Genomic DNA, 22,800 nt, shown 5'->3' on the forward strand with positions numbered 1-22,800 from the left:
CTGACTCTGTTCACAATCACATATTATTATTATTATTATTATATTATTATTATTATTATTATTATTATTATTAGAATTATTATTATTATTAATTTCTTTTTTATTACATATATTTGCACTTGAAACAATTGAAACATTATATAGTTATATAATAAACAAAATAAACTTTATTTAAATATTTGTTTATACCATGTACCTATGCACTTCTGACTCTGTTCACAATTACATATTATTATTATTATTAGAATTATTATTATTATTATTATTATTATTATTATTAATTTCTTTTTTATTACATATATTTGCACTTGAAACAATTGAAACATTATATAGTTATATAATAAACAAAATAAACTTTATTTAAATATTTGTTTATACCATGTACCTATGCACTTCTGACTCTGTTCACAATCACATATTATTATTATTATTATTATTATTATTATTATTAGAATTATTATTATTATTAATTTCTTTTTTATTACATATTTTGCACTTGAAACAATTGAAACGTTATATAGTTATATAATAAACAAAATAAACTTTATTTAAATATTCTGTATATGATTAGAAGAGTTACAGCAAAGGCAGGAACCAAACAGATATTTCTAGCATAAAATACACTGTTCCGTAGGATATTCTCATTCTCAGCAGCACCTGTAACATGTAAGGAGAGAGTAATGTTATCAGGCAGTGATAAAAAATCATAATGTAGATTTAGCATGTTTGGTCATAATGGTCAAGCACAGAGCCGTAGAGTGCTGCAGGGACCTGGAACTGCATGGGGGCGTGGCCTAAAAAGGGGATGTGTCCAAGAAACAAATACAAATAAAAAATGTGATCCACAGGAGGGCGCTGTTCAGAAGTGGAGGACACCTGTGCGGGGGAGGCATCTTACCTTGCTTGATCTGGGATGCAAGCGAGTCCCTCCTCCTTGGCCAGCGCTTTTTGGGTAGATGGCACATGTGCACTAGAGAGCAGTGCCAGAGTCTTTGCTTTCACTGTGCACCGCCATCTTTCCGAAGTTGTCATTGGGAAGATGACACTGCAGAGGAGGAGGGACCTGTTTCCCAGATCAATCTAAGTACATTCAGGAGGAGGGAGCGGCGGACCTGGGTAATTAGTACCCGCCCCACTCACACACCCCCTCTTGGAGTCAGTGGTCAAGCATAAAATAAAATAATGACAGCACCAGTAATGTACATAACATTGCTAGGTGTATCATTACTTTTATTACTTTGTAAAAGACTTCTTGTGTTTTTATTGGGATTGAGCTGCATTTGGTACTATGTTACAGTAGAAGCTACATTTGTGAATGCAAAATCTCGGCATTATAATGATTAAACTTAGAGACATGCTGAAAGAGGTAGATAGACAGACAGACAGACAGACAGACAGATAGATAGATAGACAGACAGACAGACAGACAGACAGACAGTCAGACAGACAGTCAGACAGAGTTTCGGCTCCGGTCCTACACCCTGAGCGATATCCCACCCCAATATGTGTCTGTGGCGTGGTGTTATTTGCGTGCACTCCTGCAAAAGTGGGCCTGGCCTCACAACAAGGGCGTGCTCTTACAAAAAGAAGCGTGGCCTCAAACAGACTGCTGTATACGTATGACGGCGAGAGGGTGATGCCTTGGACAGGCAGAGGGTGACAGGAGAGAGGGTGATAGGGAGATAACTATGCAGGGGAGAGGCAGAGGGTGAGACAGGGGGTTGCCCCTTACACATTACACCCATGCAGTGTCCTTTACACATTACACCCACAAAGTAGTAGTGCCCCTTACACATTACACCCACAGTGCCCTTTACACATTACGCCCACTAGTAGTGCCCCTTACACATTACGCCCACACAGTAGTAGTGCCCCTTACACATTACACCCACATAGTGCCCCTTACACATTATGCCCACACAGTAGTAGTGCCCCCTACACATTACACAAACACACACATAGTGCACCTTACATATTACACCCACACAGCGCCCCTTACGCTATACACCCACACATAGTAGTAGCATCACTTACACATTACAACCACACAGTGCTCCTTACAAATTACACTCAAACAGTAATAGTGTCCCTTATACGTTACGCCCATACAGTAGTAGTGCTACTTACACGTTGCACGCACACAGTGCCCCTTACACATTACATCCACACAGTGGCCCTTATACTATACGCCCACACAGTAGCCCTTACACTATACGCCCAAACAGTAGTAATGCCTCTTACACATTGCACCCACACCGTGCCCCTTACACATTACACCCACACAGTGCCTGTTACACATTATGCCCACAAAGTAATAGCACCCTTCACACATTACGCTGCTCTCAGAGCAGGGCAATAATGGGAGGGTATGGTGGTATAGGGGGCATTTGTACACCAGGGTCTCAAGAAAGTGAAAATCTGCAATATAACATTTTTAAATCTAAAAAATAGCCTTGGAGTAATGGCAATACTTGGAAGCTGCATATATTGTAGCAGTGTGCAGAGCCGTAACTAGGGTGGTGCAGATGGTGTTTTTCACACCGCGCACTTTCTGTGCAGATGCACCATCCGCATCCACCCTGACTGACCGGCTGTGCCTGCATAGTGAACGGGAGCGCTGTCTGCTGTGTATAGTAGAGCGGGCAGTGCTTGGGAGATAGCATGTGATCCCCTGTGTGTTCCACCTGTTTCGTCCTCTTTGACTAGGAGTTCTGGGCACAGGGGCCCGCCAGAGGCTGTTGCAGCACTGTTGATGCGGAGATGGACTATAAGGTACAGGTGGTGAGCAGTGGTGTAACTCCCGATGGCAATGGAAGCATTTGCCTCCGGCACCAGCTGTCAGGGGGGCACAGAGAACTCATCTCCTCCATCCGTGCCCATTCTGTACTGTATCACCAGAGACAGAGCACTGGGGTGGGGTCGGAGACTGATGACTGCTCGAATCCAGTAATCCGAGGAGTATTTATATGTTATCCTTAGGTTCAATTGTGCACTGAGGGATAGGATGCACTTCTGTTAGTCCACATATTCTGTGATTGGCAGCCACTAGCATGTGTTTTGCCTATTACATTGACCATAACTAATCTGAATTGTTCCTGGACCACCAACCCCAAAGGTACCCCAGGATGCCATGGCACACATTATGAGAACCACTAGTATAAGGGAAGGAGACAAAGGGGGTAATTCAGACCTGACCGCAGCAGCAAATTTGTTAGCAGTTGGACAAAACTAATGTGCATTGCAGGTGGGGCAGATGTAACATGTGCAGAGAGAGTTAGATTGGGTGGGTTATTTTGTTTCTGTGCAGGGTAAATACTGGCTGCTTTATTTTTACACTGCAATTTAGATTTCAGTTTGAACACACCCCACCCAAATCTAACTCTCTCTGCACATGTTATATCTGCCCCCACCCCACCCCCCCTGCAGTGCACATGGTTTTGCCCAACTGCTAACAAATTTGCTGCTACGATCAGGTCTGAATTACCCCCCAAGTGCAGTAGTGGTATACAGCAGGCAGCAGTCTCCCACCCTTGATAAACTTTGGTGCGCTGATAAGCTCATCATTCTCCATCCCCAGCTCACAGGAAGATCACTCCTGCTCCATGCCACCCCCTTCAGCCGCTGTCCCGTCAAACACTCAGGGTCCTCCCCACGGCCCATTTTAAATGTAGTGCAGGCTCGAAAGCCAATGGAAGCTTGCAGTCCGGCAGCCAATCAGAATCCGCAGCTGTGGAGTCACATTTGAAATGCTGTGCCCTTATGGTGTGGTGCCCCGTTCAACTAGATAGATAGATAGATAGATAGATAGATAGATAGATAGATAGATAGATAGATAGATAGATAGATAGATAGATAGATAGATAGATATGCCCCAGTATGACACTGTGGAAAGCAGCAGTGGAGAAAGAGACCTACCTTTGATGATGCGGGTATAGGCTGCTGATGTCTGATATATGTTTGTAGCCAGCTCTGCCGGAGTACCTCTATATAGCAGTTGCAGTTGTATGAATGCTGCTAACTCACTGTGATGGAAAACAAGGCACGTCCAGTGTAAGTCTTCCTCACTGACATCCTTAATGAAAACAATGTTCTCTTTCATTGTAATATTTAGTATTTGAGTCTTTACAGGAACTAATCCTGTTTCAGTCATTTTTGCCCAGACTAGCGAATTATACTTCATGGGGCTGAGATGGGGGAGGGAGCAGGTCAGAGACACATTGCTTCCACGGACAACCTCAGAGGACGGAGAAGCTGACACTGCAAACCAGGAGGGGGGAGACAGGGGAGGATGTTACATTTATTCATGTGCAAGTTAAAGTAACTGTAATGGCAATGACATACACCTATACTGTATATACTGTATACTGCATGAAGGCACCTGATATAAAGTATCCAATAACAACCAGAAACCCTGCCAGGAGAGTTAGTCCTATGTGATGTTCCTCTGTCACATTACCTAGTCACGTTCACTCCTGTGTAGTCACAGACTATCCCCCTCGTTGTCTAACAAACCTCCATGTACTGTTACACAGTCCAAAATCCACTTTCTATATATTATAGATATATGTTTGTACTGTATGTCTGCAAATATACGAGGGTGGTTCATTACGTAAGGTAACAAGACCTCTCACGTGTGTAATGTTCTCTATGTCATTCTAGTTTCCCGCCAGGCCAGAGCTGGTAGACCGCTGCTTCCCCTCACACCCATCAGACTGCGCCTCATGTCAATCATAATGTCCCAGCATCAGGTGTAAGGTGGCAGGGCTGGCGGTGCATTTAGGTACATAGGTGATCGGAGCTCTGTGTCTGAAGGGCACATCAGCAGCGGGAATTAATAATCGCCAACTTGTTAGGGTACGGTGATAACGTCAAGTCACGGAAACAGGTTTGGGTTGGGTGCACTGTACCCAATGCATAGTACATCCCACCTCTTGTCTTCTTTAGAAGCTTTGATAAATCCCCCCTTATAATAACAATAATAGTAATACATACAGTATATTAACAACAGACCCCTAAACCTGCTGCACAAAAGGGAAACTTACATTGAATAGTAATGAGAGTATAAGACGTCCCAATTGTCTGGTCAGAAAAGAGACATTGGTATGTGCCCGCATCTCTGAAACGCACCGGTGAGAGTTTCATAGTCAGGTCAGAGGAAATCTCCAGACGACTCTCAAAGTTGTTGTCACTTATTATTTTCTCATTTTCCACGTTGATGCTCACTGTCCTGCCTGAGTCATATGGGATCCAGTCCCACTGTACGTGCGTGGCGCGGGTAAGTCTTCTACAGTGCATGAGCAGCTCATCTCCCACAGAGCGAAGCTTCACTATGTCTTCTGTCGCAGGTTCTGCAGTCAGGAGGAGAACGCAACCTCAATGATGCCATCACTATTGTGTGATACACCTCACTCTGTATAATTAACATAATACTCTTCTTAAGATAATAGCTACACTCAAAGAATAGGGAACTTGGGGGCTAATTCACACTCATTACTCGCTCCCACTCACGATTGCAGGACTTTCATCGGGCTGCACCCACTCTGTGGAATGCCCTACCACGTACAATAAGACTCTCCTCTAGTCTCCAAACCTTCAAGCGTTCCCTGAAAACTCACCTCTTCAGGCAAGCATATCAAATTCCTGAACTGCCCACATAACTTTCATAAACCTTCCTATCAAATTGCATCCACTCTGCAGTGTCCACACATATCCTCACATGTCTTCTCATTCTAAGCAATAGATAGCACCTTTCCTTATGTACACATGCCTATTTCCCTATAGATTGTAAGCTTGCGAGCAGGGCCCTCCTACCTCTGTGACTGTTATCACCCATTTTGTTATTGTTATTTCAAATTGTAAAGCGCAACGGAATTTGCTGCGCTATATAAGAAACTGTTAATAAATAAATAAATAAATAATTAATTCAGAAGGAGTTGTAGTTTTGCGAGAAACCTACAACTACTTTCTCTATCGTGCGGTGGGGGCGCCCAGCACAGGGCAAGGTCACCTTGCATGCTAAACAGCGATGTGCTTGTGTGTTAAGGGTATTATCCACACCCAAACCAGAAGCGTTGCTGAAGTCTTAGACAGCAAATGTGATTATAGAGATTATGGGGCCAATTCAGTAAGGATAGCGGATGCTGATAATCAGCAGAACTTGCTATCCTTTTGCACGCATGCTGACCGGCGCCTCCCCCCCTGCAACAATCAGAAATTGCAATTGCCTCGCAATTTCTGCTTGTCAGCAGAAACTAAAGTTGACTCCTGCCAGCGCAGCTTAGCTTCGGCTGCAGGAGTCCCGGCGCCATCTTACCTGTCGTGGCGGCTGCGTGTGACGTCAAGCAGACGATGCGACCGAGCCCCCGAAACGCCCCCGTTCGCGCCGCACTGCCCACCATTTGAGTTGCCCCGCCCCCGCAACGCTCTGTTTCCTCCCTGAAAACGGAGCGTTGCTTGCCCCCTTCCCGCCTTGTGTCCGCCTCTGCCTGAATGACAGGCAGAGGCGAACGCATTTTCTGCGCCCCCCCCCCTACAGAAAATGCGGATGCATGCACAGTACGGCCCGCTGTGCATGCACCCGCGACACCACTGCAAAAATTCCGTCCAGATCGCGAGTTGCGATCCGACCTGAATTAGCCCCCATATTTACAGACTTACCAAATCATGAGCCTCAGGTATACATTTTGGACAGTATACTACATACATTATGTATGTTGTAATAAAGCACCAACGTAAAATATCACTAGTGAGCAGTGTCAGCCATTTTCAATGTACAGCTTACTTTTTGCACATTAGTTTTGTAGCATATTGGGGGTCATTCCGAGTTGATCGTAGCTGTGCTAAATTTAGCACAGCTATGATCATGTTTCCAGCGGCAATGCTTATGTATTTGTGGAGTAACTCCCGGCCAGCGCAGCTCCTGTGCTGGCCGGGAGTTGAACGTCGCTGCCCCTGGTCGCAGCGGCTGCGTGTGACGTCACGCAGCCGCTGCGGCCCGCCCACCGCACAGTCCAGCCACACCTGCATTGGTCGGACCGCGCCCCCATAACGGCGGCCATACACTGCCGTGCCACCCCCTCCCGCCCAGCGACTGCCTCTGCCTGTCAATCAGGCAGAGGCGAACGCTGGGAAACGACGGCCTTCTGCCGTCCGGCATGCGCCGACGCACTGCGGCGCCGGCACATGCGCAGTTCCGACCCGATCGCTGTGCTGCGATAAACTGCAGCGACCAATCGGGATGGAATGTCCCCCATAGTGCGCCACATAATCATTTTTGCTGCTAGGGACTCATTTAAAACATCACATCAATTCAAGCAGTCACTTATAAAGGCATTTACTAGGTTATGGAGTGGAAAGTGCTGCTGTGCATACTGGGCCTGATACTGAAATCTAAATTGCAGTGTAAAAATAAAGCTGTCTAACATTTGTGGGCTATATGCAAAAGCAACCAGTATTTACCCTGCACAGAAAAAATATAAATGCATTTGCTCCCCTTGCATGGCAACATGGTTTGTTCCAGACACAAAGTTACTTGCTTCTTTTTTTTTTTTTTTGCTTTACTTACAAACATGAATCAGACCAATTGTTATGTATCCAATTGTATTGTTATAGTTTACACTTTCTGAACATACAGTATGTATTGTACTTATTAAAACTGTCGTTAAAATAAGAGATTTTAAATCATTCACATTTATCAAATTTGAACCCTTCAGATTTAGCTTATCCTGCAGTTGACCCCAGAGTTTTTAGCCCTGTATTTACTAAGCCTTGGATGGAGATAAAGTGGATGGAGATAAAGTACCAACCAATCAGCTCCTCCTGTGACATGACAGTTAAGAGCTGATTGGCTGGTACTTTATCTCCGGGCACTCTCCATCCAAGGCTTAGTAAATAGATCACTTAATCTCTTCTGTATGTATATATATATATATATATATATATACATACATACACACACACACACAATTTATTTTTTATTAATTTGTTTATTTTTTATATTAATTTTTAATGTGTTTGTTTTTGTCATAGGTACCATGTTCTTTAGCACGTTTTCGGTAAGCTTATTTAAGAAATGTTCCCACAGGAATGTTAGAATCCAACATTAAAGCTTATTTACTGTGTTATACTATTGCTTGCCAATTTTATAGGGCAATGTTGTATCACCTGACAGTATAATTCCTGCTTAATATTAGCTTCTGTTTGTAATTAAAAAAAATGCAAATATTTGTAAAAGCTTTCACAAATTGTATCTACATTATATGCTCAGGGTCCGAGTGGCCCACAGGGGAACAGGGGAAACCACCGGTGGGCCCCACTGCTTGTGGGCCCTCCTCCTCCTCTAGGGATCAGGTTCCAGATTCTATCTTAGTGCACTTGAATTATGCATTATACTTATGTTACATTATACTTCACAATAATATGGTTTATTATATATTTACCAAGGGGAACAGAACATGTACTCTGTAACGGTTAGCCAAACCTCTGTTGTGGCTGGCCACACCCCAGTGGAGCCTGGCCACACCTTTAAGCATGGGCCCCTACAACAGCATCCCCCGGTGGGCCCTTCATGTCCCAGTCCGACACTGTATATGCTTAAAACAATATGCAATTGTTATAAATCATTCGTCATATTTAAAAGTATTAAAAGCTCACATCAGTTCAATGTAATTACCCCAAATAACATTGTAGAAACTTCTCCGTACAAATATGTCTTTTTTTTAATCATTATTATTATTATTATTATTTTTATTATTATTATTATTACATTATATTTATAAGGCGCCACAAGTGTTTTGCAGTGCCGTACAAAGGACAGCACAGGGAGACAAAACTTAGCATTACAGTAAATAAATAACAAAAAGTTGTCTTTCTTGATTAGTGACAAGTGACATTATATATAAGGGTTATACTCACTCTCACTTAATTCCAGGGACGTCACAGATACAATGTTGTCACCAGAGATACAACGATATGTACCTCTATTATTTTGGGAGAAGTCACGAATCTGCATATATACAGCATCCAAATAGATAAACTCATGTGTATTCTTCCTTCTCACAAAAGATCCAGAGAATGACGGTTCTCCAGGTGTTGGAGACTTACATTCAATAGTTATGTCTGCCCCCAATGGTAAGTACTTCTTCTCATATACTATACAAGACAGACATAATAAGGAAGTATAAGATATAAGTATGTGATAGTATTATTATTATTATTATTATTATTATTATTATTGTTATTATTATTATTATTATCAGCTATTTTTATATAGTGCACACATAGGTGGTCATTCCGAGTTGTTCGCTCGTTGCCGATTTTCTCTATGCTGCGATTTGTTGCTAAAAGCGCATGCGCATGGTACGCAGAGCGCATGCGCTAAGTTATTTAACACAAAACTTAGTAGATTTGCTGGTGTTTGAGCGACGATTTTCAGTCGCACTGCTGCTCCCGGAAAAGTGGGTGTGGCCTCTGGAAAAGTGGGCGTGGCCTCGTAACTTCATATCATCAAACTATAAATATATTTTCACACAATTAGCAGCCTTACACATAGCCACAGTAGTGTTCCTTACACACAATGTCTCCAGTATAGTGCCAGATACACATAATGTGCAGTGCCAGATAGACATGACATGCCCCCCAGCAGTGCCAGCTACACATGACATGCCCCGCAGCAGTGCCAGCTACACATGACATGCCCCCCAGCAGTGCCAGCTACACATGATAGTGTTAACTTTTTAGGGCATGGTGCTGATCACAGGGAGGGCACATTTTTAAGTTAGGAGGGCAAAATGATGTACATACTGCTTGTTGTACCCATACCTATATGTCAAAGCATGGACAGTGCGCGCCGAAGGCGCGCAGCAAAAATTAAGGGGAGTTACTTCGTGGGGAAGGTACGTGGCCACATAATAGTGGCAATTTGCATTACACCACACAGTAGTGCAGCTAATACACACTGCACCAGGTAGAACCTCCTATACACTTTGCGCCAGGCACAGCACTGAGACACATTGCACCAGGGAGAGCACTGAGACACATTGCCTAGCCACAGACGCCTAGCGGGAACACTACATGACATGCCCCCCAGCAGTGCCAGCTACACGTGACATGCCCCCCAGCAGTGCAAGCTACACGTGACATGCTCCCCAGCAGTGCCAGCTACACGTGACATGCCCCCCAGCAGTGCCAGCTACACGTGACAAGCCCCCCCAGCAGTGCCAGCTACACGTGACATGCCCCCCCAGCAGTGCCAGCTACACGTGACATGCCCCCCAGCAGTGCCAGCTACATAAATGGCCACACAGTGCCAGTTATGCACCCACAGTTCAGATACATAAATGCCCCCAAAGTGCCAGATACATAAATGCCCCCACAGTGCAGATATGCCCCCACAGTGCCAGATACATAAATGCCCCCACAGTGCCAGATACATAAGTGCCCACACAGTGCCAGATACATAAGTGCCCCCACAGTGCCAGATATAAAAATGCCCACACAGTGCCAGATATGTCCCCACAGTGCCAGATATAAAAATGCCCCCACAGTGCCAGATATGCCCCCACAGGGCCAGATACATAAATGCCCCCAGTGCCAGATACATAAATGCCCACACATTGCCAGATGCATAAATGCCCCCAGTGCCAGATGCATAAGTGCCCACACAGTGCCAGATACATTATTGCCCACCACAGTGTCAGATACATTAATGCCCCCAGTGCCAGATATGCCCCCACAGTGCCAGATACCTTAATGCCCCCAGTGCCAGATATGCCCCCACAGTGAGAGATACCTTAATGCCCCCAGTGCCAGATATGGCCCCACTGTGCCAGATACATTAAATGCCCCCAGTGCCAGATATGCCCCCACAGTGCCAGATAAATAAATGCCCCCCACAGTGCCAGATAAATAAATGCCCCCCACAGTGCCAGATAAATAAATGCCCCTCACAGTGCCAGATAAATAAATGCCCCCACAGTGCCAGATAAATAAGTGCCCCCACAGTGCAGATATACCCCCACAGTGCCAGATACATAAATGCCCCCACAGTGCCGATATGCCCCCACAGTGCCAGATACAGAAATGCCCCCACAGTGCCAGATACAGAAATGCCCCCACAGTGCAGATACATAAATGCCCCCACAGCGCAGATATGCCCCCAGTGCCAGAAATGCCCCCACAGTGCCAGATACATTAATGCCCCCTCACAGTGCACAGATAAATGTGTCCCCCCCCCGCAGTGCCAGATAAATGAATGCCCCCCACAGTGCCAGATAAATGAATGCCCCCCACAGTGCCAGATAAATGCCCCCCACAGTGCCACATATGCCCCCAGTACCTGCTGTGCCGAGGAAGGGGGAGTGCTGCTGGGAGTGCTGCTGGGAGTGCTGCTGTGCGCGCCTCTGCGGCCGCTGTCTGTGCTGTCTGCCGCTGTCTGTGCGTGCTGTGCGGCGCCGGTGTCTGACATCAGACGCCGGCGCCGCATAGCGCACACAGCGGCGGCGCACACAGCGGGAGCCGGGAGGACAGCAGGGGAGATCAGGGCCGGCTCCAGGCTCCGACATGGCGGCGCCAGCGCGCGGCGCCCTTTAAGGGTGGCGCCCTGCGCGGCCGCTCGAGTCGAACATGCCTCGAGCCGGCCCTGGGGACAATATTTACTTCTGCTTGTCCACATATTTTATGACTGGCAGCCACCAGCACTGGTTTTGCCTATTACATTGACCACAAATAATCTGACTTGATCCTGGACCACCAATCCAAGGCACCCCTGCAAGTGTCCCAAGACACCCCAGGGTGCCACAGCACAGAGTTTGAGAATCACTGGTCTAAACTGAATCCATACTCAATCTGTAATTGTTGGTTAGATACGTTCTCTAGTACAGTGTAGCTAAAAAAAATTAAAAATCATATACCAAATTCCACTTGTGCAAAATGAATGGTTATTTCGTCCTGCTAATGTCAAACTGCTGTCGTTAGACTTGGTAACCAACAATTTCATATAGCGTACAGGTCCCTTTAAGAAATAGGCCATTGAGTCTATGAATTACAGTATCACTGGAACCATAAAACGGTAGTATTTGAGAAGTCCAATTATATTCATCAATATTTCATTTATAGACCAACTTGTTTATTTAAAAAGCTCTTCACACTCTAATCACAATAAGAAAATACAGTGGCTCATATTATGTTTAAAACAATATTATTAAAGATGCTTTAGCACAGATTTGTGACAGTGTAATCTGACATAATACAGCATCAATTTTCAAATATTGTTGTAAAACATAGTAGTCATTTACATCATGTACTATAGAGATGTAATAGAATTTAACATCATGTAAAAAAAAGAATAAATATATTTAACATATTAATATGACTACAGAGCGTTTATACTGCTGATATAAGCCATATAATGTGTTTGGAATTATCGCAGTGTAGGTTATCTGGGTTCAAACCCCAACTCCTTATAGATTCCAGTAGAAAATTGTTTCGAGACTTCTTAGAAGTTGCAGCCACTAAATCTACTGCATCGAAACCGAGGTAACTGTACCGTCTTTTGCCTCTTTTTCTAAACATATTACCCACGTATTGGCTATGCATACATATTATCTGTATAATAGGGAGTGTCTTAGAATACAGAAGCTAAGTTGTTAATTAAAGGTGATCTAAGTCTCAGCTAACAACTGTAACAATTTTCTAGTACAACAAAGTAATTTTTTACATTTATAGATTAATATTGTGTTGTTTTTTTATACATAGCCATGCATTGACCATCTACTATATTGTACCTGCTAGCAAATATTTGTAAGCACTATAAATATTATCATCATAAATAATAGAATCATTTTGAAGCTACTTACCAATACAGGTAGAGTCTAGAATTAGAAATACCAATATAAAGAATGTGAAATATGAATCAAACGACCAGATATTTGGCTTAATTCGCATGATGGAAACTCTGATTACAGCTGCAGTCAACAAAACATGTTCACAACTTTGCAGGTAGTCAAAACTTCCCCACTGGCTCTAATTAGAAGAACTTAGAAACCACTTCCTGCCCGAGCGTGCAATAACTGACCACAGGTATAGAGGGTAACAAATATAATGTTACTTTTTACCAATGACAACAGCTGCCAATTATATGTCTTCTCTTGCAGTCACTAAATAAATTAGACAGTACGTACATAAATACTAGGATCATATTTTAACGGTGGTGTACACAGGGGTAACGGGGGTTGTACGCTGAATATGTGCAAATACACTTCATTTTTTCTCCACTTTTCAAGCCCCGCATAGAATAAAATGGAAATCACAAAAATGAAATCACAAAAATGATGTACAGAAGGGTTGGGTGTGCGTCGGTCAGCATACCGACACCGGTATCCCACCAGCGAAATGCCGGGGGGGGCGAGTGGAACAAGGCTCGCTATGCTTGCAACAGGTTCTGTTCCCACTCTGTGGGTGTTGTGGCATGTGGTGCCAACCATCAGGATTCTGAGCGGGTGGGATTTAGAGGCTGGTATTGTGACTATGGGTCCCCTGACCACCGGTCACATAACTGCAACCCGTGCAGGATAACTCCCACAAAAACTAAAAAACTTTGTTTTGTATGGAGTTAGTTGAGGTACATAAAAGAAGTCTTATGCCTGTAAGAGCTTAAGGGGGAGTATTTATCATAGCGTGGAGAGACATACAATTGTGAGAGATACCAACCAATCACCAGTCATTTTCAAGCACAGATGTATTAACCTGGAGAAGGGATAAAGCAGTGATAAGTGGAAGGTGATAATGCACCAGCCAATCATTACGGATTTGAAAAAAGAGTTAGGAGTTGACTGGCTGGTGCGTTATCACCTTGTGCTGCTTATCACTGCTTTATCACTTCTTTATCTCTTCTCCAGGCTTCATACATCTGTCCCACTGCCTGTAACATGTAAGACAGGAGCTTATTGACTGGTTCTGTCTCACAATTTTATCTCTCTGAGCTTTGATAAATACCCCTCTTAACCACAAGGCTGGACCAGGATGTTCATTTCAACATTTGACATTTAAAGAGTGTTTTGGGTTTCTGGCAGATTTTCTAGTGGGTGTTTAGTTTGTCGTTGAGTGTGAATTAAGACATATCTGTGTGTGATCAGTGCCGTAACTAGACATTTTAGCGCTGTGTGCAAGAAATGGCATCAATGCCCCCCCCCCCCCATTATGTAATATAGGGGACGTGCACGCCGTAGGTGCGCATCAAAAACATAGGGGCGTGGCTTCATGGGGATGAGGTGTGGCCACAAAATAATACCAATTCATATTACGGTGCATAGTAGTCTCCATTATTCAAACTACGCTGCACAGTAGTGCCACTACACCAGGTGGAGACCCTTTTACACCTTACGGCGGACAGATTCCCCTTTTTACACATTACGGTAGACAGCGTCTCCTTTTTATACATTACGTCAGAGTCCACCTTTTACACATTACGGCGGACATATTCTTCTTTTTACACATTACAGTAGACAGCGTCTCCTTTTTACACATTACGTCAGAGTCCACCTTTTACACATTACGGCAGACAGCATCCCCTTTTTACACATTACGGCAGACAGCGTCCCCTTTTTACACATTACGGCAGACAGTCCCCCATTTTTACACATTACAACAGACAGCGTCCCCTTTTTACACATTACGGCAGACAGCGTCCCCTTTTTACACATTACGGCAGACAGCGTCCCCTTTTTACACATTACGGCAGAGAGCATCCCCTTTTTACACATTAAGCGTCCCCTTTTTACACATTACGGCAGACAGTCCCCCTTTTCACACATTACAACAGACAGAGTCCCCTTTTTACACATTACGGCAGACAGCGTCCCCTTTTTACAAATTACGGCAGACAGCGTCCCCTTTTTACACATTACAGCAGACAGCGTCCCCTTTTTACACATTACGACAGCCAGTGTCCCCTTTTTACACATTACGGCAGACAGTCCCCCTTTTTACACATTACAACAGACAGCGTCCCCCTTTTTACACATTACGGCAGACAGCATCCACTTTTTACACATTACGGCAGACAGCGTCCCCTTTTTACACAATACGGCAGACAGCGCCCCTTTTTTACACATTATGGCAGCCAGCGTCCCCTTTTTACACATTACGGCAGAGTCCACCTTTTACACATTATGGCAGACAGACAACACCTTTTACACATTAAAAAATAGATAAATAGACACATTCCACCCCCGGGATCCCGATCGCCAGAATGTCATTGTCAATGGAGCCACTTGCACCACGCAGTGGGCTCGGTGGCATGCTACGCTCGCCAAGTTTCTATTCCCACTCGATGGGTGTCATGGACACCCAAGAGTGGAAATAGTCCATGTAAGTTGGCATGCCGACTGTTGGCATTGTCAGCGGTTGGGATTCCGGCGTCGGTATCCTGACCGCTAGCAAATCAACTGCATCCCATACCAAGCACATCCTACATTAATCAACAGCAGCAACAGCCTGGTTTAAAGAAAATCACCATAAAACATGTGACAGAAACACATAATCTGTGACTATGCAGTTATCCCCATATACTGCTCCAGCCCCCCCCCTTAGATAATATTGTTCTGCCACCTGCGCCCCCTTATATATTAATTTAACTTATGCCTCTATATCATCTCAATTAATATATTAATGTGTGCTTGTATTAATTTACTGTATGCCACATGCCCCCTTACATATTTATGCCGTCACCTCCCCCAATTATATATATATATATATATATATATATATATATATATGCTGTTTCCCTATGTCCCCTTTTATTTTAAAGTTGTGCCTCCTGACCCCTGCACACTAGCCTGCCTTATATATTAATATAACTGGAGCTTCCTACCTCATGGTTGTACTGTCCTGTTTATCATGTGCTGGCCGACTGCTCCAGAATACACACCACATAGTAATGAAGAGGCTTATGTGCTGCTATTGCCACATCAGATGCTAGGGGCGGAGCTTCGTGTGGTATGGGGGCGGAGCCATTGACGGGTCAGGGGGCGGAGCCTCTGCCATAATCAGGGGCTGGGGGAAGATTTTCGGAGAGGGCATGGGCTGGACGGAACTTTGGTAGGCTGCTTCGGAGTTGACAGGGCAGCTGGCAGGTGAGGGAGCTGAGACACACACACACACACACACACACACACACGTACGTCAGGGGCGTGGCCTAATCACGGACCTCCGTGACCGCGCTCCTTTCATAAAAAACCCCCGAATAGCATGCAGCAGGGGCACTTGGGCTGGAGGCGGAGCTGTCCCGGGAGAGGAGGAGGAGGTGGCACTGGAGTCAGGATCTGCTGACCAGCACCAGCGGCAGAAGTCAGGTGCCTTCAGCAGTTACTCCCACAGTGCCGAATAGCTCTGCATCTGCTAGGGCGGCCAATCGGGAGCACACAGCACAAATGCGCTCCCTCTGCAAGTGCACTGTGTGCCAGGCACACTAAGCACACACCTAGTTACGGCCCTGTGTGTGATGATAACGTTTCTACCTTTCTTTCCATTGGAAATTGATCAGGCAAGTCCTCTTGTCTTTAATACTGCGGCCCTAGTTTCCTGATATTATTTTTAGTTTGCTGTTCTTGTCTGGTTTGGTTCTCTTTTCTTTCTCCCTTTATTCCTGCTCTTTTTTGTCCTTTTCTTTGAGATCTTTCCTTCCTTCTGTAAGGTGTTCCTGTTAGCTATTGATATTATCACTAGTCAATGTGTTGAATGACTATTCCTCAATGACCACACTAATATTAGTCAGTTAGAGAAACATTATCACATAATAATATATATATTCACATACTCAAACACATAAAGATAGTATTTTTATTTTACAGCAGCCGCTGATTCCAGCAAATCTCCGTCTTGAGCTGTGTCAAACTGAATTCAGGATTATTGTTATCGCATACCATAAATGCATACAGTTTCTGTTACAAAGCATAAAGAATATCATACTTGACACACGTTCGTATAATGCATTACTATATAAGTTCTAGCAACTCTATTAATCTTAAATACTTCTCAGTAGTGTCTACACTGCGCAGTGATTAGTGGCCAGAGCGTTGGTGCACATGAAGTCTTTTAAAGGTTAAGCTGAAGTACATTTTAAGATAAACTTTTGTAGATCCCTGATGTTAACTGTGATACGCTCCGATTCAGTGACTCTCAATATGGATCAAGTCTGTTTAAGCAGAAATGGAGTTGAGATTTTACTAGCGGTACTGTATCTTTAGGTTTATTCGCATATGCTGGCCTTTAGTCATCTGTAACACCTTCTGTGTCACTGCACTGAGTTAACATTTAGTTAAGGTGACTAAGAGTGAAATATTAATTTGCCTTCTCTCTTCTTCTATTACTGTAGCTTCCGGAAGAAGTGTCTATGTCTGAGGTAAGTATCCTTCCAGAAGCAATTAAGATAGTAACTTGTAACTATTTCTTATTAACTTTTTACTTCTTGTCAGGAATTAACTGTTGGATGCTGCTTTAAGTAACAAAACTTTCCCAGTGTCACTTATGGAAAGGACAAAATACTATATTATAACTGAGTATAATCCTTCCTTTTCTTATAATCAGCTACAAATGGACAGTCTGAGGTAATGCTGCGCTTTTTCCCTTCAGTGTGGGTACTATGTGACAGTTAAACAGTTTCTGCTGTGGCACTGGGGCTATTTTCCCTTCAGTGTGAGGCTGTCCTGTGTCATGAATTACTTAGGCCCACCTTTACCCTTATAAGGGAGAACCAGATCCGCCTCCTCCACTCCCCGACGGTGTCACTCACTGTTCCGGCCACAGCCCAGCTCTGAGCGGGTTGGATGGGACAGGCTTTGCTACCTCCCGCTGGGCGTCACTCAGCCACGCTTGTCCGCCTCCGCCTCCGGCAGCCACTCTCGTTCACTGCCGCCGTCTGCACTCCCACAGTCACTGCTGCCCGACAGGGACACACCGGAGCCGCCAACAAGGTACTGTTACCGCCTTCTCCGTTGTCCGGTCTTTGCAGCGAATCCGTTGCTCTTGCAGCGCAGCTCTGGTCCTGCTCTCTGCCTCCTCAGACTTCCACCAACGGCTCTCCTCCAGTCCCCTTTTATCTCTTTTCTCCTCGGGACCCGGATCAGTCCCGCCAAAGGTTCCCTGCACGAGCTGGTTACTCCGTTAAGGAGCCTCGTGCCAGCCACCCCCCCCACACCTTGATGTGCAGTGGGGCAGTCGACTATACCCGACCTAGGGTGACAGCATCACCTGCTCTCTGGCAGGGGCGTTTGTTCACACTTGCCTCTTTCCATCAGAGTATTGACAATAAATATACCAATATCCTTCTGTTATCCCTATCTACATTGAACATATGTCTTAACATTATACATTATGCTTTCACAACTCATTGCCCACACAGAGGATTAAGCAAAGGGCTACATTCAGGTCTTATCAGGTTATTACATACATCCCCGCTTAAATTATGCATGTCCTCATGCATTTCTTTACATTTACTGTAACAATTTCAACAAATACTTAAAGGAACAAACTTTAACTTAAACAGATAAAATCTCAATGTATCTTTTTGCCCTTACTAAGTACCCAAGCTTTATAATAAACCATTAACATTGGTATCTAATAGGTAAAATTCCCTTGTTGCTTCTTTTTGATCTTCTTAATTCTACTGGAGACCTGACCACCGTGTGATCGTATTTCGCTAGTGTATCTGGTAGTATCGAGGGAAAATCTGCAGCAATGTCATTCTTTTCCTCCGTAATTTCAGATAGTACTGTTTTCGGGCCAGGAAGATCTCTTTCCACAGCAGGCATTCCTATGCTGGGCAATACTGGCCAACACCAACTTAACATGCCCATCGGGTCACTGATTTCAGTATCGGTGAATGGACTAGAGATCTCGGCTTTATCTTGCTGTTTCTCACCATCATATGGGGACAAGTTTAAACAGCGTTTTAATTGATTCCTATGGATTACTAAAGAAGACTGGCCTTTATCTTTGGAGATCCGGTACGTTTCTACGTTGGAGTGTGGGATTTCAATAATTAAATAAGGCACTGCCTCCCAGTGACTATCAAGTTTACTGATACGCTGATTTTTTCTTCGCCATACCATGTCACCCACTTTCAACGGCTCTGCATGGGCTGTCTAGTTATAGTGTTCAGCTTGATACTGTCGTACATCCCCCATTCTTTGATCTACAATGTTCTGCGCGGTCTTCAATCTCTGCCTATGTTCCTTCACCCAATTACTCTGTGGAATCACTTCCTGAACGATGGCGGGAGGCAGATCCAATTTTACATCTACGGGTAACCTTCCTTCTCGCCCAAAGAGTAAGTAGTAGGGGGTAAATCCAGTGGAACTATGTTCTGCGTTGTTATAGAGGAATGTAAGCTCTGGTAGCAGGGTAGGCCACTCTTGACGTTCTGGTGACGGAATAGCCCTCAACATATTAATTAAGGTTTGATTCATTCTCTCACATAACCCGTTACCCTGAGGGTGATAAGCAGTTGTCCGTAACTTTTTACATCCGTACAAGTCACACAGTTCCTTAAACAATTTGGACTCAAATGCAGGACCTTGATCCGTCAAGATGTTTTCCGGGTACCCGTAGGGCCGTACAAATGCTCTCCACAAGAGTTCCGCTGTCGTTTTCGCTGTCAAATCCCTTACCGGTAGAGCTACAGCGAACTTGGTGTAATGGTCAATCATGGTGATAGCGTATTGGTATCCTGTTCGACTAGTTTCCAATTTCACATGGTCAATGGCCAGTATTTCCAACGGATAATGACTAATGATAGGATGGAGGGGTGCTCTTTGAGTAGAAGAAGTTTGCTTTCGCATAACGCAATTTTTACAGTTCATACACCACTCCTCAACGTCTTGTCTCATATTAGGCCAAAAGAAACGTTTTCTCAAATGCGCCTCTACTTTCTGAGTGCTGAAATGTCCAGATTGGTCATGGTACTCGTGTAGGAGGAAATGCTTTCTTGCCGATGGTATCACAATTTGAGTAATGGGACGGTGTGTTTTTGGGTGAACACTACTGCGGATGATGAGCCCTTTCCGAATTCTAAAATGTTCTCTCTGTCTCCAGAGCTTGAGAAGTTCTGGTGCAGCATTCATTCTCTCTTCCCTGGTCATTGTCTTTCCTTCAAGCAAAAGAGTTTTCAATTGCTCCAGCACAGGGCTCTCCTTTTGTATTTGCCTCCATTTTTCTTCCGGTTCATTTTCCAACACAACTTGCTTTTTGAACTTAGATGTACTGGTAGTTCTGGTAGATAAAACTGGTTGGCATGTTAACATAGCATGAAAAGCTGGCATTTCTACTTCTTCCCATCCTTCTTCATGAAATCCATGGTCTGTTTCTTTGGGTACTCTCGACAAGGCATCAGCATTCACATTACTTTTACCGCTTCGATATTTGATGGTAAATTGGAAATTGGCCAACCGAGAAGCCCAACGTTGCTCTAATGCTCCCAATTGAGCTGTTGATAAGTGAGCTAACGGATTGTTGTCAGTGAAGGCTATAAAGGGAGTAGCAGCCAAGTAATTTTTAAATTTTTCTGTGACTGCCCAGACTAGCGCCAAAAATTCTAATTTAAAGGCGCTATAGTTGGCGTCATTACGCTCAGTTTTCTTTAAGCTTCGACTAGCGTACGCAATGACTCGTTCTTTCCCATCTTGATTCTGAGATAGTACTGCTCCAAGGCCTTGATTACTGGCATCCGTGTAAAGATGGAAAGGCTGACTATAATCAGGGTATGCCAGTATAGGCGTCTGGGTCAATAGGTTTTTCAATTTTTCAAATGCGACTTGTTGAGTCTGGGTCCAGTTTATTCTCATGTTCCTCCCACGGGGGTTCTTAGACATTCCTCTAAGTAATTCATGCAAAGGGGCCGCCACATGAGCAAACTTCTCAACAAATCTTCTGTAGTATCCGACAAATCCAAGAAATTGTCGTACTTCTTTGATGGTACTTGGAATAGGCCAATCCTGTACAGCAACAATTTTCTCTGGATCAGGAATATTACCCTCGGCACTCACAATATGTCCCAGGTATTGTACACTTGTTTTTAGTAAATGACACTTGGATGGCTTTACCTTGAGGCCATACTCAGCAAGTCGCTGAAAGACATACTGAAGGTGTTGCAAATGTTCTTCATAGGTCTTGGAGTAAATGATAATATCATCTAGATATAACAGTACCATTTCAAAGTTTTTATGACCAAGGCAATGTTCCATGACTCTTTGAAAGGTCCCTGGGGCATTGCAAAGTCCAAACGGCATGCGCTCAAATTCATATAATCCCATAGGCGTGGTGAAAGCTGTCTTCTCTCGATCGCCCGGAGCCATCTGAACTTGCCAATACCCGCTGGTTAAGTCAAGAGTTGAGAAAAAGGTGGCTGATTTTAGAGCTGCTAATGACTCTTCAATACGTGGTAGCGGGTAGGCATCCTTATGAGTTACTTGATTCAATTTTCTATAGTCCACACAAAAGCGGAGAGTGCCATCTTTCTTTCGGACCAAGACGATCGGGGCTGCCCATGGACTATAACTCTCACAAATTACCCCAGAAGCTTCCATCTCCTCTAGCATCTTGCGCACAGGTTGATATAAAGCCGGAGCAAGTGGACGGTACCGTTCTTTAATAGGTGGGGTATTTCCGGTTGGAATATAATGGCAAATACGATCTACCTTCCCGAAATCCGATGCACTCTTGCTGAAAGTGGCAGTATTCTCTTGCACCACACGCAAAACTCCAGATCTTAATTCCTCTGGAGTGCTTTCATCTCCAATCTGGAGCTCCTGCCACCAGTTAGATTGATCTTTGCTCTTCTCAATTTCTTGGAAACAGGGGTTTACTTGAGCCTGCAGAGAGGGTACTTCTATCACATCTTGAAATGTGACCAAAGATAACTTGGCTATAACTTGATGACGATACACCTTAATAGAATGGTCATGGGGATTAAGGATCCTCACTGGCGTTCTTCCTCCTTCTACAGTTACTAAGGTCCGTGCAACGACTATATCATTCCGGGTGGAAACAGGGCAAGGTTCCACAATCGCATTATAATTGCATCCTTGTGGCCCACACTTGGCTTTTCCCCAAACTATAGTTTCTGAATTGGGTTGTAAAATAATAGGTCTGCGATCTATAGTCTTTACTTTGCCCACCTCACCACTGAGACTAACAAATTGTTGTTGCCCCTGTATGATTTTGATGGTCCGATGCAGAGCCCTTTGGCAAGCAGATGGCGCATGAGTTAGCTCCCTCTGGAGGGCTGCAATTAGCTCAGTCGGACATAGTTGCAATATGTTCATCCCTACAATAATGGGAGGTACTGTAGGATCTTTTACATCCGTGATGAGACATCCCTGCCCTACTAGTTGGGCCTGCCCAATCTGAAAGTCCAGTTCACAGTATCCCTGACAGGAGATACTTAACCCGTTACTGGCAACCAGCCGCAGCCAAGTTGGGGGTGGTGGTAACAGCTCCAATCTTCCCCAATACTGATGGAAAACATCTTCTTGGATGGTTGTTACTTGAGAACCAGTGTCTAAAGTGGCTGGTACTTGGACCCCATTGATCCAGATGTTAAGAACGGGGAGCTGCCCTATGTATCTAGGGCACCATTCTTCGGGTGTAGGACCTATTCCGCTTGATCTCCCCGAGGGTTGGTCTCTGGCCTCGGGGCATTGGCGTTTAAAGACTCCTCTTGAGAGCATACTCTTTCCACATGGCCACTTCTATTACATCTTCGACAGATGGGACGGCCTTGTGAGTCAAATCTGTCGGTTGGTCTAC

General features: G+C 44.4%; 1 protein-coding gene across 1 annotated transcript; it reads right to left on the reverse strand.

The window, feature by feature from the left end:
* Positions 1 to 500: 500 nt before the first annotated feature.
* On the reverse strand, positions 501 to 12,975 carry LOC134935734 (uncharacterized). Its single transcript, XM_063930587.1, has 5 exons — positions 12,855 to 12,975; positions 8,914 to 9,150; positions 5,043 to 5,348; positions 3,916 to 4,257; positions 501 to 657 (listed from the first exon to the last, which is right to left on the reverse strand). Exons 1-5 carry the CDS (start codon positions 12,940 to 12,942, stop codon positions 545 to 547), a joined length of 1,086 nt encoding a protein of 361 aa, XP_063786657.1. The 5' UTR covers positions 12,943 to 12,975; the 3' UTR covers positions 501 to 544.
* Positions 12,976 to 22,800: the final 9,825 nt, after the last annotated feature.

Source organism: Pseudophryne corroboree, chromosome 6 (genome assembly GCF_028390025.1).
Source record: "Pseudophryne corroboree isolate aPseCor3 chromosome 6, aPseCor3.hap2, whole genome shotgun sequence".
NCBI lineage: Eukaryota > Metazoa > Chordata > Amphibia > Anura > Myobatrachidae > Pseudophryne > Pseudophryne corroboree.

What these genes read in the sequence shown, in the direction of transcription:
- LOC134935734 (XM_063930587.1), bottom strand. Translation starts at nt 12,942, where the DNA reads ATGCGAATTAAGCCAAATATCTGGTCGTTTGATTCATATTTCACATTC. An exon ending in TCTAGACTCTACCTGTATTG is followed by an intron (nt 9,151 to 12,854) that starts GTAAGTAGCTTC and finishes TGTCTTGTATAG; the next exon opens with TATATGAGAAGAAGTACTTA. An exon ending in CTATACCCGCATCATCAAAG is followed by an intron (nt 658 to 3,915) that starts GTAGGTCTCTTT and finishes TACATGTTACAG; the next exon opens with GTGCTGCTGAGAATGAGAAT.